At 44.6% G+C, this 12,463-nt stretch overlaps 1 protein-coding gene across 1 annotated transcript in view; it reads right to left on the bottom strand.

The window, feature by feature from the left end:
- Positions 1–2,508: 2,508 nt before the first annotated feature.
- Positions 2,509–12,463, bottom strand: part of ANKRD6 (ankyrin repeat domain 6) — a gene marked incomplete at both ends in the record, with an annotated part of 35,074 nt that continues 25,119 nt past the window's right edge. The window contains 9 exons of the mRNA XM_081997701.1: positions 2,509–3,080; positions 4,250–4,592; positions 6,348–6,461; positions 7,036–7,188; positions 9,175–9,351; positions 9,699–9,839; positions 10,088–10,192; positions 10,981–11,058; positions 11,657–11,755. Coding sequence (XP_081853827.1) covers positions 2,509–3,080; positions 4,250–4,592; positions 6,348–6,461; positions 7,036–7,188; positions 9,175–9,351; positions 9,699–9,839; positions 10,088–10,192; positions 10,981–11,058; positions 11,657–11,755 — 1,782 coding nt within the window. The remainder of the gene's footprint in view (positions 3,081–4,249; positions 4,593–6,347; positions 6,462–7,035; positions 7,189–9,174; positions 9,352–9,698; positions 9,840–10,087; positions 10,193–10,980; positions 11,059–11,656; positions 11,756–12,463) is intronic.

Raw genomic sequence — 12,463 nt, 5'->3', positions numbered from 1 at the left:
TTGCGGCCATGCAATCCAGGAATAGCTCCTGACAGGCAGGGCCCTGGACAGCCGCTGACCTCCTGAGTGCTGCTGCCTGTCATCTCCACTGCGCTGTGGGCCTGTCAAGATGAAATTGCCTGCCAGAAGCCTTTAGGAGTCCAAGTGTAGTCTACTAGGGTAAGTAAATTTGCTCCAAGCATGTGCTGCAGAAAAAGGTAAATAATACAGGTATTTTGTAAACAAGTCCTTCAGCTCTGTAGTTTTGAAGGAGGGAGGACTACAGCAGGGAGTAGAAAGGAATTAGTGGGAAATGCCTCACTTTATTTTACAGTACAGTTGTTGGCTTCAGAAAAACCTCTAAAATCAGTACTCTGCAGCCAAGTTACTGTCTTAAATTATTGTTCCACTGGCTACCTTGGTAGTGCAGTTCGTATGTGAAGCAGATTAGTTAGTCATAGCCTTTCTGTTTCCCCAGCACTTGTGCAAGCTCAAGAGCCCGTGTGTGACCAGCTGCACAACTCAGTCCTGTGCCAGGAACTTCCGAAATGGTGGGTGCGTGCGTCAGCTAACAAATGGCAGTCCATCCCTGCAGCCTCCTTCAGGACAGACAGTAGACCCCGTTTCCATGTTTCATAGCCACAAACACAAAACATTCGAAGTTGAAGTCCAATTTTCTGCTCCCTCTTCTGAGGCATTTTGTGAGGGCATTTTGTCCATTTTCTCCAGCTAGAAAACATTACACCACAGACTCCCGAGCAATGCAGACTTCTGAGCAACACTTATTTTAATTGCTTGGCAAAACATTCACTTTATCAAGATGATACAAAACTTAAATAGCATGCTTCTGCATTCCTACAGTAGCTTAAACAAAACTGTAAACATATGAAAGTGTCTATATTAGACTACAGAAGTCAGAACAATAAAACTAGTATTTCCATAACAGCAGATACACTTTTCTTGTCTTGATAGTGCATTAATAGGAACTTTAAAAATAGTTATATAATACAATTTTCTCTGCTTTATACATCTGCTAAGAAGATGAAAGCTTAATTACTAATTAGTCAATGGTGTCTTCAATACTGTAAAGTATTCTGTATTGATTTCAGGGCTCCCCAGTACAGAAAAAATTCTCCTTGGCATAACAATACTATCCTCTGTTTGAATTGGTTTTTAACAATTGTTCTATCATGACCTGTTAAGTAAACTTACTTACTTTTCTAACAGAATCTGATGGACCCTTCCCAGAGGTTTAAGGAGGAAACCCTAAAGGGAAGCAGATGCAACGAGGGTAACTGTGCCTCTAGTTTATTCGGAGTCTGTCAGCCTGGACAATGTTGGTCACTGTAAGTTTTGACTTCTAACAAAACACATCTATGAGAACTTTAAAATGTTGTTGAGTTCTATTTTGTGGGACTGCTGGTGAAACCAGTTCTAAGACATGCAGGGTCACCAGGGCCCGGCCTCTCTTTTTAGCAATATAAGGGGAAAAAACAGAGAGAGGAATCATTCAGAGGAACAAAGGAAGACAGTGCGGACAAGATGTCTGGGAGAAAATCCTGACTCTGCAGAAAAAGAAACATTTGAGTACAGGGAACGAAGCTTTCACTTCTTTAGATAAAGGACTTTATCAAGCTTCTTCAGAATTCAGCCATTTGCTGCTTGAAGGAAGAGAGATTTATATAAAAACTATACCTAACCAGTAGAGCATGGTTATGGTAAAATATTTGCCATCCATGCCCCAAACAAAACTTCTCAGTCAGATTATACTAGAGTATAGCTGCAACAACTGTGTAACCACAAGTAGCTTTGCAACTGGGACACCATTTAAGAAAAAAAAGAGACATCTAATTTTGCATTTGTTTTAATAATGTAAAACCAAAAGAAAAGCAAAGTGGCAACTGCAGCCACTGTACCTAATGACTTACCTTAGCATCTCACTTGATAGGAGCCTGGCCTCTCTCAGCTAGAAGCTTGCATCTGTCACCTACGCAGGCTTGTAATTTGAGTTGGTTCTGTAGCTTCTCTCCACTGACTAGAGGGAGGCCATGGGGAGTATCTAAAATAGTATCAGTAGCCCTTAATCACTAAGGAATTTCTGTCAAAAGCTCTCAGACATCCTGGATTTATTCCATTATTACATGTGTTTACATGTAGCATATGGTGGAATCCTCCAGCCACATGTGCCCTATGTGGAAATAAGGAAATTCCCTTTTCAGAAAGCAATTTTGGTTTCTAATGCAGTTTGTTTTCAAGCAGCACCTGGAAATTGAGAGTGCAATATGTAACGGACTTTTGGAAATAACAAAGAAAGGATCTAATCTGCAGCATCTCGTTGTCATCGGTACAGTCTGCATATGAATTCTCCTTGGATCTGGAGTTTCCAAAGTTATTTCTACTCCTGAAAAAAATCATTTTGTTTGGATGTAACAGGCACTACAAATGTATATATCTAACCATACTCCAGATGCCTGTACAGCAGGTTCCAAAGATGGGTCCCATTGTTTGTCTTTACCTGCTCGGTAGATGCTAGCTGTCTTTCTGCACTTTAGTCCTTAATTTGCTGAGCTCCTCTTCTAAGCTTTTAATATGTTCCTTGAGCGCAGCTTTGTCTTGCTGCGCTTTCTGATTAGCTTGGCACCGGGCTTCTTCTATCTTCCGTTCATACCACTTCTCCATCTGTGTGGAAACAGCCTCGAAGAAGTACTGTGTTATCTCCAGGGCCTGGGAGGTGTCTCTGAGTGGAGGGGCAGGCAGCTGTCCCGCGGGCGGGGCGGAGGGCTGCTGCTCCTGGCTCTGATGTGCCCCGGCATGGTGCAGAGCTTTGTGCCTTGACTGCCCGCTTTTGCTGGATTTCTTCGTCTGAGTTCCTTTGTCAATGAAGTAGCTGCTCTGTGGTTCAGTCTTTGCAGGTTCAGTCAGGGGCTGCAAAGCAGCTTGAACCTTAACGTGTCTTAATTTGGATCTCAAAAGTTCAGAGGAGGGCAGCTCCTGCTGGAACCTGTGGAACGTGCTGGCACTAACAGCTTTGTCCTTTGGCCTCACATCTTGAGCAGGGGCTGAAGAAACTGGTCCGCCAGTGATTAACTGTTGCTCTGTACCTACAGAATAAAATATATACATATGTGTTTAGAAAAGCTCTGGGCATTTATTTTAGCATTCAGAAAAGGCATCTTCACAGTCAGGTGGTACAATAAAAAGACATTAAAAGAGAAAAGCTGGCTCAGGCAGAGAGGCACTGCATTGCGGCTGTGGGACTACCGACTGACAATCAAAGGACTTCACCAGAAGAACATGTAACAGACATGGGGCTAGACTGCCAAAGTAGTTTATGTCTGCTGATATTTATTGAACCCTCTTCTTCTACGAGAATTGAAGCCCTACTAATTTTGCAACGGTAACACATTTTGATGCTTCTGAACTGTTCAGTGCAGTATAGCTAACACTTGCGCTGCCACAAGATCTCCTGTGTGGTCTTCTGCCTTTCTAGTCTGACGGGGTATCTGTGACCATGTCTGTTCACTTTGCATAGTGTTTTGGGGGGCATATACAATGTATTTTACAGAAGCACCGGGCTTTGATAGCCCTCTCCTTGGCTGTGGAGACTTAGGCATTCTGCCCATTTCTTTTTTCCGCAAAAGCTTCCCTGGCCAAGCACAGAGAGGTGGCTTGAACCAAGGTCTTCCATATCTTTGGGTGTCCATGATCCCTGAATAGGCTTAGAATCTTCTCAGCTGTTTTGTTCTTGTCAAATGAAGTATTAATTAAACAGACTGTGGTTCAAGGAAAGAGGAAAAGTGAGAGGTTTACTCTAGATCCTTGCAGTCTGAATATTAACAAGGGAAATGAGTATTTTAGGTTCACGTTCTTGCACCCTGCCATTATAGGTTCCGACACATGAAAAGCACTAAATACAATGCACTTTCTTCAGTAGACTTTGGATAATCTGCACACCTTCACGATAGACAATGTGGTGGAAGTAATTCTGACTGGGAAGCTGGAGATATTTCAGAAAACAGAGTTATTCAGACCATCAAAGGACTTGGCTTCAAAGACACAGTGACACGGAAACATCCAGGAGGAGCCACTGGAATTCCACCCAACCATGTCTTACAATATTCCCAGTGGCTGCCTTGAAGTGTGTTCTAATCCCAAGATATGATGCATATGGATAGGGGAAAGCACACAGCCAGAATTATTATCTGTAGTATTAATACAAGTAGCCCTCAGTTCATTAGCTCGCCTTTGAATGAATGCAACATCTGGGTACCTGACAAGGTTGTACCTGACGCACCGTCTTGTTGAATGCAAAAATGTTGCTCAAAGCTCTGTTCTGGCACCTGGACTCTGCTCCTTCCCCCATCTTCCGAGAGGCTCTTTGGGAGCGTGATACAGGAGTGCTGGTGGGAGCCCTCTGACTGCAGCATGGGCTGGTTGGCTTTACCATCCTTGGCACTGTGGGGGTTGTTCTCAGTATCCAGAGTCTCAGTGAGAGATTCACAAGTGGACAAAGTTGATTTTGGTCTTGAAGACCTGGAATCTCCAGAAAGCTTGAGCTCCAGATTCTGAATCTTCAACATGCACCAAGTCTTCAGCTCATCGACCAAGGAAATCTATGAGAAAGAGACTGCAAGTTAGATGAGCCTCTGATTAGATTCCTGTGGTTCCTGGGCTGCTGAGGACATGTGGCAGGGACAAAGAGAAGCAAGCCTGGTAGCAGCTGTGAGCTTAGACTCCCTGTACAGATGCACATGCTGCCACTGGGAATATTTGAAGGCCTGCAGATCAGAAAAGATGAAGAACTATGCAGTAGCTAATGAAAGGCACTTTAGTCCAAAGTCCAAGCTACCACCTCTTAGATTTGAATGTGCTACTTCAAATGCCACTCTATGTCCTCTGATCAAGGCTGACTTGTTTAATCATAGAGTCAGTGGCACTTTCTAAGTGCAAGGAACATCACATGTGGTCAAAGCTGACATTTTTTAAGAGTAAAATTCAAATTAGACACTTCTGGGACACAGCTTTATACCGTTGCCAACCTCTGCTCCTCTGTTCATTTGGTGATAAAAATTAATCCAATATTAAATGCCAAATTACTAACATCTTTCAAAATACAAAGGTGCTTACTAAGTGTCAGCTGCAGAGACATTTGCCAGTTATCATTTAAAATACGAGTAGCTCTTTTACCCTTTGGTTCATATGACATCATGAATGTAGGTCAGGCCTTCCTACACACATGGACATTTAGTCCATACATGTAGTATAGCCCAACTTGGTTTTTCCACTAGTTTCAATTAGATCCAACAGAACAGGAACAGCTGATATGCTTAATGGTAATTTCAGTTCACTTGATGTATCACTCCAGTATCTCATTTCTTTGAGGAAAAGTGTTTTGCAGATGTTAGACTAAAGTATCTTGATCAGTAGTTTATGCTGGGATTATCACAGCTGCCAGTCTTCTAACAGGCATTTGGAACTATCTTACAAAAAGTCACGACCTTTTACTAGGACAAAGTGTATTTCTTCATTTTTAGAATACCAATAATGAGAAAATGAATTGTATTTTAAATTTACCTGTGTGAGTGGAGAAACACAAACTTCTTAGCATGTATTTCTTCATTTTTAGAATACCAATAATGAGAAAATGAATTGTATTTTAAATTTACCTGTGTGAGTGGAGAAACACAAACTTCTTAGCATGTTTTAGTGGTGAGTTTTTGCAGAAGCTAGAAGGGCAAGAGCTGGATCTCTACGGGAACAGTTATTCCTGTAATGCTGGTTAAACAAGCATACAAAAAGAACTTGCCTATTGGCAGTAATACACAGCTTGGAGATGGTGCACCGTGGCCAAAGTCACAGGGAAGAACTGCAGCCTTTTAATACATGGGGGGAAAAAAAGAGATCAGACAGAGAAAAAGGGATAGGTTCCCAGGGCATGCAACCAAATGGATGAGGAGTAAAAGGAACAGCACAGATCTTAGCCTGTGTTACTATTTGCAGATGTTCCTGCAGATGCCCTTTAATGAAGCAAAAGCTGAAAGCACAACTGTTAAAAATTTAGCGGTAGGAATTTTGGCAAAGCACTATGTTAGAAAAAAGGTATTTTGTTATAGATCCCACACTTCAGACCCACCAAATTAAATCATGACAGTGGGACTGGATTTCACATTCCTCATTTCTAATGCAAAAGCTTTGTGAATTTGGTTTAGATATTAAGGTGGTCGATAGGAATAATTTGGTCTTTGAAGCTTTTTTGCCTGTTTCAACAGATGAGATAGATAAATCTCCAATATTCTTTCTGCCTGCTGGAACGAAACTCTTGAGCTGATCTGTCTGAGCTAACAGGGAGTAGCTGTTTCAAGCCCTACCTGCCGTTTCTCCCCCTCATTTTTTTCCAGCTCAGTGTGCTGTTGCAGGCGATGGAGGCACTCTGTTCTCTCTGCGGACAGCCGCTCAGCCATAAGCTTGTCTAAAACACGGAGCTGTGGAAAAAATCCCAGAGTTTAGCTGAGATGATCATGTTAAAAACCAAACAGAACCCCCATCTGTGAACCTGGTAAGTCAAAGTACAGTCTGTCTTTCAATATTCATTTCTAGGAATGCCGCCAACTACAATTAGATGCCAAACCTGGCAAAAAGGTTCAAGCACAAAATTATCCATGAATAACAATTTCATTAAAAATAAAATTTAGAGGATCTTGAATCTCAATGCAAACAGAATTCAGCAAGAGGGATTTTTACCATTATGAACAGACCAGCTGTAGGACTGCCTTCTTGTCGTTAAGCTTCCCTCTTAGGAATAAATCAAGCAGTTTAGATTTATTGTCTAAAGAAGCACCTGAAGCCACTTAACACATTAAATGTGTTTTTCTCAAGACCCTACTTTGTAACATTAGATCTGTGGAATGTCACAGTGCCCTGGTCTTGAGTATTCGATATCAGGTTCGTTTTTACAACACAAGAAGCAATAAATGAATCATGACAGTGAAAATACTCATTAAGCTTAGGATATGTTTCTGATACGTGGGCAAGCAGACCTCCTGGTCATAGTCTTACTTGATGTTGAGTTTTGCTTTCCATCTGGCCCAGCTTAACATTCATCTTATCTTGAACTGTCCCAAACTCAGCTTTCATCTCTTCCACCGTTGCCTCCAGCTGATTCTCCAGTTTATTTATCAGGGGCTCACAACGACATCCATTTATCGGTGCCTGAAAAGAGTAACACATTTTCTTGCTACATCCCACTGTCCTCTTAGTGTACTTGGAACATTATCACAGCCTCCTTGAGACAGTCTTGGGCGCATCTGAACCCTGTACTGTATCTCACTCTGCTGATAACATCAGCAAACAGGCCATTAGCTGGAAAAGCACAGACCAAAAAAGGATTGATCTGATCTATAGGGACACATCCTAACACACAGCAGTGTTGATTTTGCTGGGGCTACAAGCACCAGTGAGCTCAGCTCATGTATGCTGTGGTGCTGTCTGCTGTATGAGGGGCTACTGCGTTCCAGGCCTGTAATTCTGAATGGTAGGAAAAATATGATTTTGTGGACATGTGTATTTTTGTGTACCTTTGTTTTTCAACCTAATGCAAATAACGTGTTCATTTTTTTCCATGTACTGCATGGCAAAGTCTCACTGCTGGCATTCGGCCGACCCTTATCTGCTGTGCACACCACTGCCTTCCTCTGACTTGCATGACACTATCCCAGGGTGCGCTGACCACATTTAAATCTGTCAGGGACATGGTCACCAAAGGCTCCCTTAAGCAACGACAGCTAATACTCATCGGCTTCCTCTGCAGTCCACAGGCAGAACCTGGCTCCTTTGGGGGTGAGCCAGGAGCCCAACGTGCGGCAGCTCTGAATCTGTCTGCAGAGGAGCCTCCCTCTCTCCTTTGGCCCTGCAATGCTGTTTCACAAACTGGGGCTTGTCCCCTTGGCAGGGGGCAGAGGGCTAGTGAAAGTTTCAGTAATACATGTATTTAAGAAATTCTGTTTGCTGTTCAGGGCCTGAGGGCATCAAAGACAACAGACGAGCAAAAAAGAAGCGGAGAGAGGAGTGTTGTGTATTTCAGGAAATGCTATAAGGGAGTCTAGCTGTATTAAGCTAATCTCTGTGAATAGATTAGATTTGTATACAAATCCTATCTGCTCTTTGCACCTCTCTTCCTGCTCCCCATATCCTTCCTACTGGCCTGTCCTCCTATCATCAGATCCTAGGGGCAGGGAGATACTCCTTTAACATAGGAAAGGTCCTCCATCTTTCCTGATGTCTGCCATTAGGATAATCCCATAGTGCCCCTGCCTGGAAATTTTCCAGGCGTCACACAGCGAAATGTTGGAAAATACGGACAGGAAAACCTCTGAAGTCTGACTTGAGCGATCTTCAGAATCTGCTGAATCTCTTAACTACAGCAAGGGACTGAGGAGAGCTGCTGAATGGATGAGAGAAGGTGAGGCAATGGAAGGATTGACCTCCCAGAGGTATGGGAGGGCAATATTAGGAAAACAAGAGTATAGAAGTTCACAATGACTACAGGGCAATTTGCTGCCTGTTTTCATGCTCTTTTATACATGTGTACTATAGTAAATACTTGTGGAATAAACTAAATTGAGTGGAGTAAAATACTAGCCTGTATTGAACAAATGCACATGAGCTGGTCTCTCCTGGTTTAGTTGTGAACCAATTTCTGTACCACTCCTGCCTCCAGTAATCCTAGAATCCCCAAAGACACGTTGCAACAAACAGAATTGAAACAAAACATATTGAGTGTACTCAAGCTCTTGGTTTAGCTAGTAAGCTTCAGTGCTCACACACTGCTTTCGTTTATTTTCATTGCCAAAACTCTTTGCATTTCCTGCTGGAAACTTAATATTTCAGAGTGTATCATAAAAGTGCCAGTGTCATTTCCAATCACTGTTCACCCCTTATTTCAAAAAAGGAAACACTTTGTAGATCAAAACTAGTTACGTATGTCTTCCTTAGCACGCACAAAACCAGCTTATTGTTTACTAGACTTCAGGCCAAAATGCAGCTGAAACCCAAACAAGGAAAACAAATCCACAGCTGTGATTTCATACCCTTGAGAGCGCAATTAGTCAAGTGCATTTTCTACCCAGCAGCTAACTGTGCCCCAACTCCAAGTGCCACTGCGTGTGTCTCCCTCCCCGCGGGCAGCGGCCGGCTCACCTGCATCACCTTCCCGTCCTTGCCTCGATAGAGCGTGTACAGCTGGTAGGCGCGGACCTCGTGGGGAGGGGGTGGAGAGGAGCCATGATGTCTGCTTCTGCGCTTCGGCACGTTTTGCTGCGGCCGAGGGAGTGTCTGCTGATCAGCTGGGGAGATGGGGTCTGAGAGTGCTGAAACCTGCGTAAAATACACACAATGTTTTCCCTATTTATGAGCTCCCGGTAAACTATTCCTGGGGGGGAACTGGACAAATCCATTGTGACAATTACAGCAAAAACCTGATTAAAACACCAATCCAGCTGCAGTGGCTGGCCACAACCTTGGTGTCTGTCAGCACAATAACTGGATTTCTGCACGAACCCGGTTTGTGTGACCCTCAACAGCAGAATTTCCCCACCAGAAACTGGTTTTGTCTGAAGACTGCCTCTGCCCCGTGAGCACAGCAGCAGGGACGCTGAAGGGACACCTCTACTGTTGCTCAACAACTATCCCTTCTCTCTCTGCTGTTTTAAATCTACTGATACCTTTTCCTTTGGCTTTTTCTTTTTGCTCTTCTTCCCTTTGGGATCTGGAGAGGTTGAGCGGGGTTCATCCTTCAGATCGCTCTTCCTCTGCACGGGCTGGTCGCTGCTCGGTGTGTCATCAGCAGCTGAGATGCTGCCCTGCTTGAAGCAAAGACAGGGAGTTCAGAGCAGTTGCAGAGATGGGGAAAAGGTGCCTTTTCTTCAATTTCCCAGTTTTAAGTGGCTCTGCACACATAAGCAGGTAACTCTTTAGCAGCAAAGCACGACAGAATGCCTTAGACAGCTGCCATGGTCATGCACAAGCAATGGCTCCAAACAGATTTAGTCCTGATGGGTTTTATTTATGCTCCCTCCTTGCAGCAGATGTAGCTGGTAATGCTAGGCTGTACCTTGCTCTGTACCACTTCATCCCGGGGTACCGACTGAGCTCGCCTTTCCTCCTTCAGCCTCTCTCTCTTCTTCCGCAGGCTTCTTCCACGGTTAAAGCGTGAGACCTGAAGGCAGACCACACTGTTACTCAGTGATGTCATGCTCGCTCTTACCACAGAAGCCAAGCAACAGAGCAGATCTTTTCCACCTCTACTAAAAAGCAATATATAAAATAAAGTGCACTGACAGATGGCAAGCAATGTGGGTGTTCACAGCTCACTGGTGGTGTGTTTTCACAACTGAGCCCATCAGGGCACTTTGCTGTCCCTTGGAGGGGTGAGAGCCTCCTCCTGTGTCCCCAGGCTGGTTGCCAAACCAAGCCAAGCCAAGCCCTTCTCAAGCAGAGGTGACAAGGAGGAGCAGGGCAGGGATCACACCTGGTCTCATACCAGAATACAGAGCCCTCCCGTGTGCCTTCCAGCCTGAAAAGCATTTCACACACAGCAGCAGAGCACAAACAGGACATTTTGTCCCGATTTCAAAGCATCTTCCAGTGCGAGCAACCACCCTGGGTGTGGGCAAAACCTCAGGCAGGCAGCAGAGGGACACAACCTGGGAGCTTTTGGGTACAGGGGCACCGCAGGGAACAAGTGCCTCTGGCTGCTCCATCCTCTGCCAGTCAGGACAGCCAGGATCTCTGCCAGCGCTTAATACTGAGGCTTAATCTGCACACTTTGCTGGTCTTGGGGGCTGAAAGGCTCCTTGTCAACAGACCTGAGGCCAGCACACGATGCCAGCAGAACGCAGGCACCTTTCACAGCAGGAGGTTAAGGACTAGGGGATGTGGCCCCTCTAGGTTAACTGGCCACAGCTCCATGTGTATGCGTGTGTTGAGGAGAGATTTGTAACGTACCTGTGATGCTTTAGTGAGGAGGAGTGCAACCTCAGGGTTATTGTGCTGTCTGGCAACCTCTAGAGGGGTCTGACCTGCCTGAGAGGAAAAAGAAAATGGCATTTCCTTCAAAACACATGCTGCTGAAAATACGGAATTTCTCCACCTGAGGTTAGCACATGCTCATAGTGACTAACTGCTTTTACCCAGACTTAATTCAATTCTAACACCCAATATTTTTTGCCAACACTAGAGAGAGTGTTGAAGAAAGTCTGCATTGAGAGAAAGAGTTGGGGTTATTTAGCCTGAAGAAGAGAAGGCTCCGGGGAGACCTTATAGCAACCTTCCAGCACTTACAGGGGTCCTACAGGAAAGATAAGGAGGGACACCTTATCAGGGACTGTAGTGATAGAATGAGGGGTAACAGTTTTAAACTGAAAGAGGGTCGATTTAGATTAAATATAAGGAAGAAATACTTTACTGTGAGGGTGGTGAGGCACTGGCACAGGTTGCCCACAGAAGTTGTGGATGCCCCATCCCTGGAAGTGTTCAAGGCCAGCCTGGACAGAGCTTTGAGCAACCTGCTCTAGTGGAAAATGTCCTGGCCCATGGCAGGGGACAGGGACTAGATGAGCTTTAAAGGTCCCTTCCAACCCAAACCATTCTATGATTCTATGAAACTCCACGTCCTACTTACATTGTTGACAACGGATGCATCAGCCCCTGCCTCCAGCAACAGCTTAACCACCTTCCTGTGATTTAGAGCAGCTGCTACATGGAGTGCAGTATCTCCTGCCTGCAAGTTACAAAGCAGAAAGCAACCATGTAACACATGTTCTTGGGTCTCACCCTGCAGATATCACACCTGCCTAAAAGATGCTCAGAGGTCCAAAGACCTATACTTACTGACACAGCATCTAAGCTTAAATAAGGCCTGGTCAATTAAAAAAGGCAGAGTTGTGAGGAAGGGGACAGGAGGGAGCAAGGACCTACTTCAGCCTGGTTTTGAGAAATGCAGCTGGGGCGCTGGTGATCTGGTTTAACTCAGCTGAGTGACACACGACGCAACTTGGAGACAGCCCAGCTCTACAGCCAGCAAATGGATATGACATCTGAGGGCAGCACCGGTCTTCCCACCACAACCTTCTCTTTTTTTTTTTTTTTTTTTTTTGGCAGGTTTCATTATTTGGTGCGCAGGTGGTCACATATTACATTACTCAAAAATAATCAGCTAAGTACCAGCAGAGAGATGGTTGGTGTTCTCTTCATGAGATTCCTCAAGAAAAATAGTTTTTGGACCAAAGCCAGGAGGTGATCTGGGTCCAGCACTAACACACTGCCCTGCCCTTGTCCCGGTGCAGTGAGGTGAGGACGGCTGCGATCAGATTTGGGCACCGGTAACAGAGCCAGCAGCTGTTCAAGGGAGACCGGCCACACGCATATAATAACCTCCTGTCTCCTCTCCCTTGCATTTTGCCTTCAGAAAATTAGATCTCCTCAAGAC

The sequence above is a fragment of the Phaethon aethereus genome, assembly GCF_964289735.1.
Source record: "Phaethon aethereus genome assembly, chromosome: 3".
In the NCBI taxonomy this organism is placed as follows: domain Eukaryota; kingdom Metazoa; phylum Chordata; class Aves; order Phaethontiformes; family Phaethontidae; genus Phaethon; species Phaethon aethereus.
The sequence above is the reverse complement of the archived record's forward strand: the minus strand, read 5'-3'. Positions and strand labels throughout refer to the sequence as shown.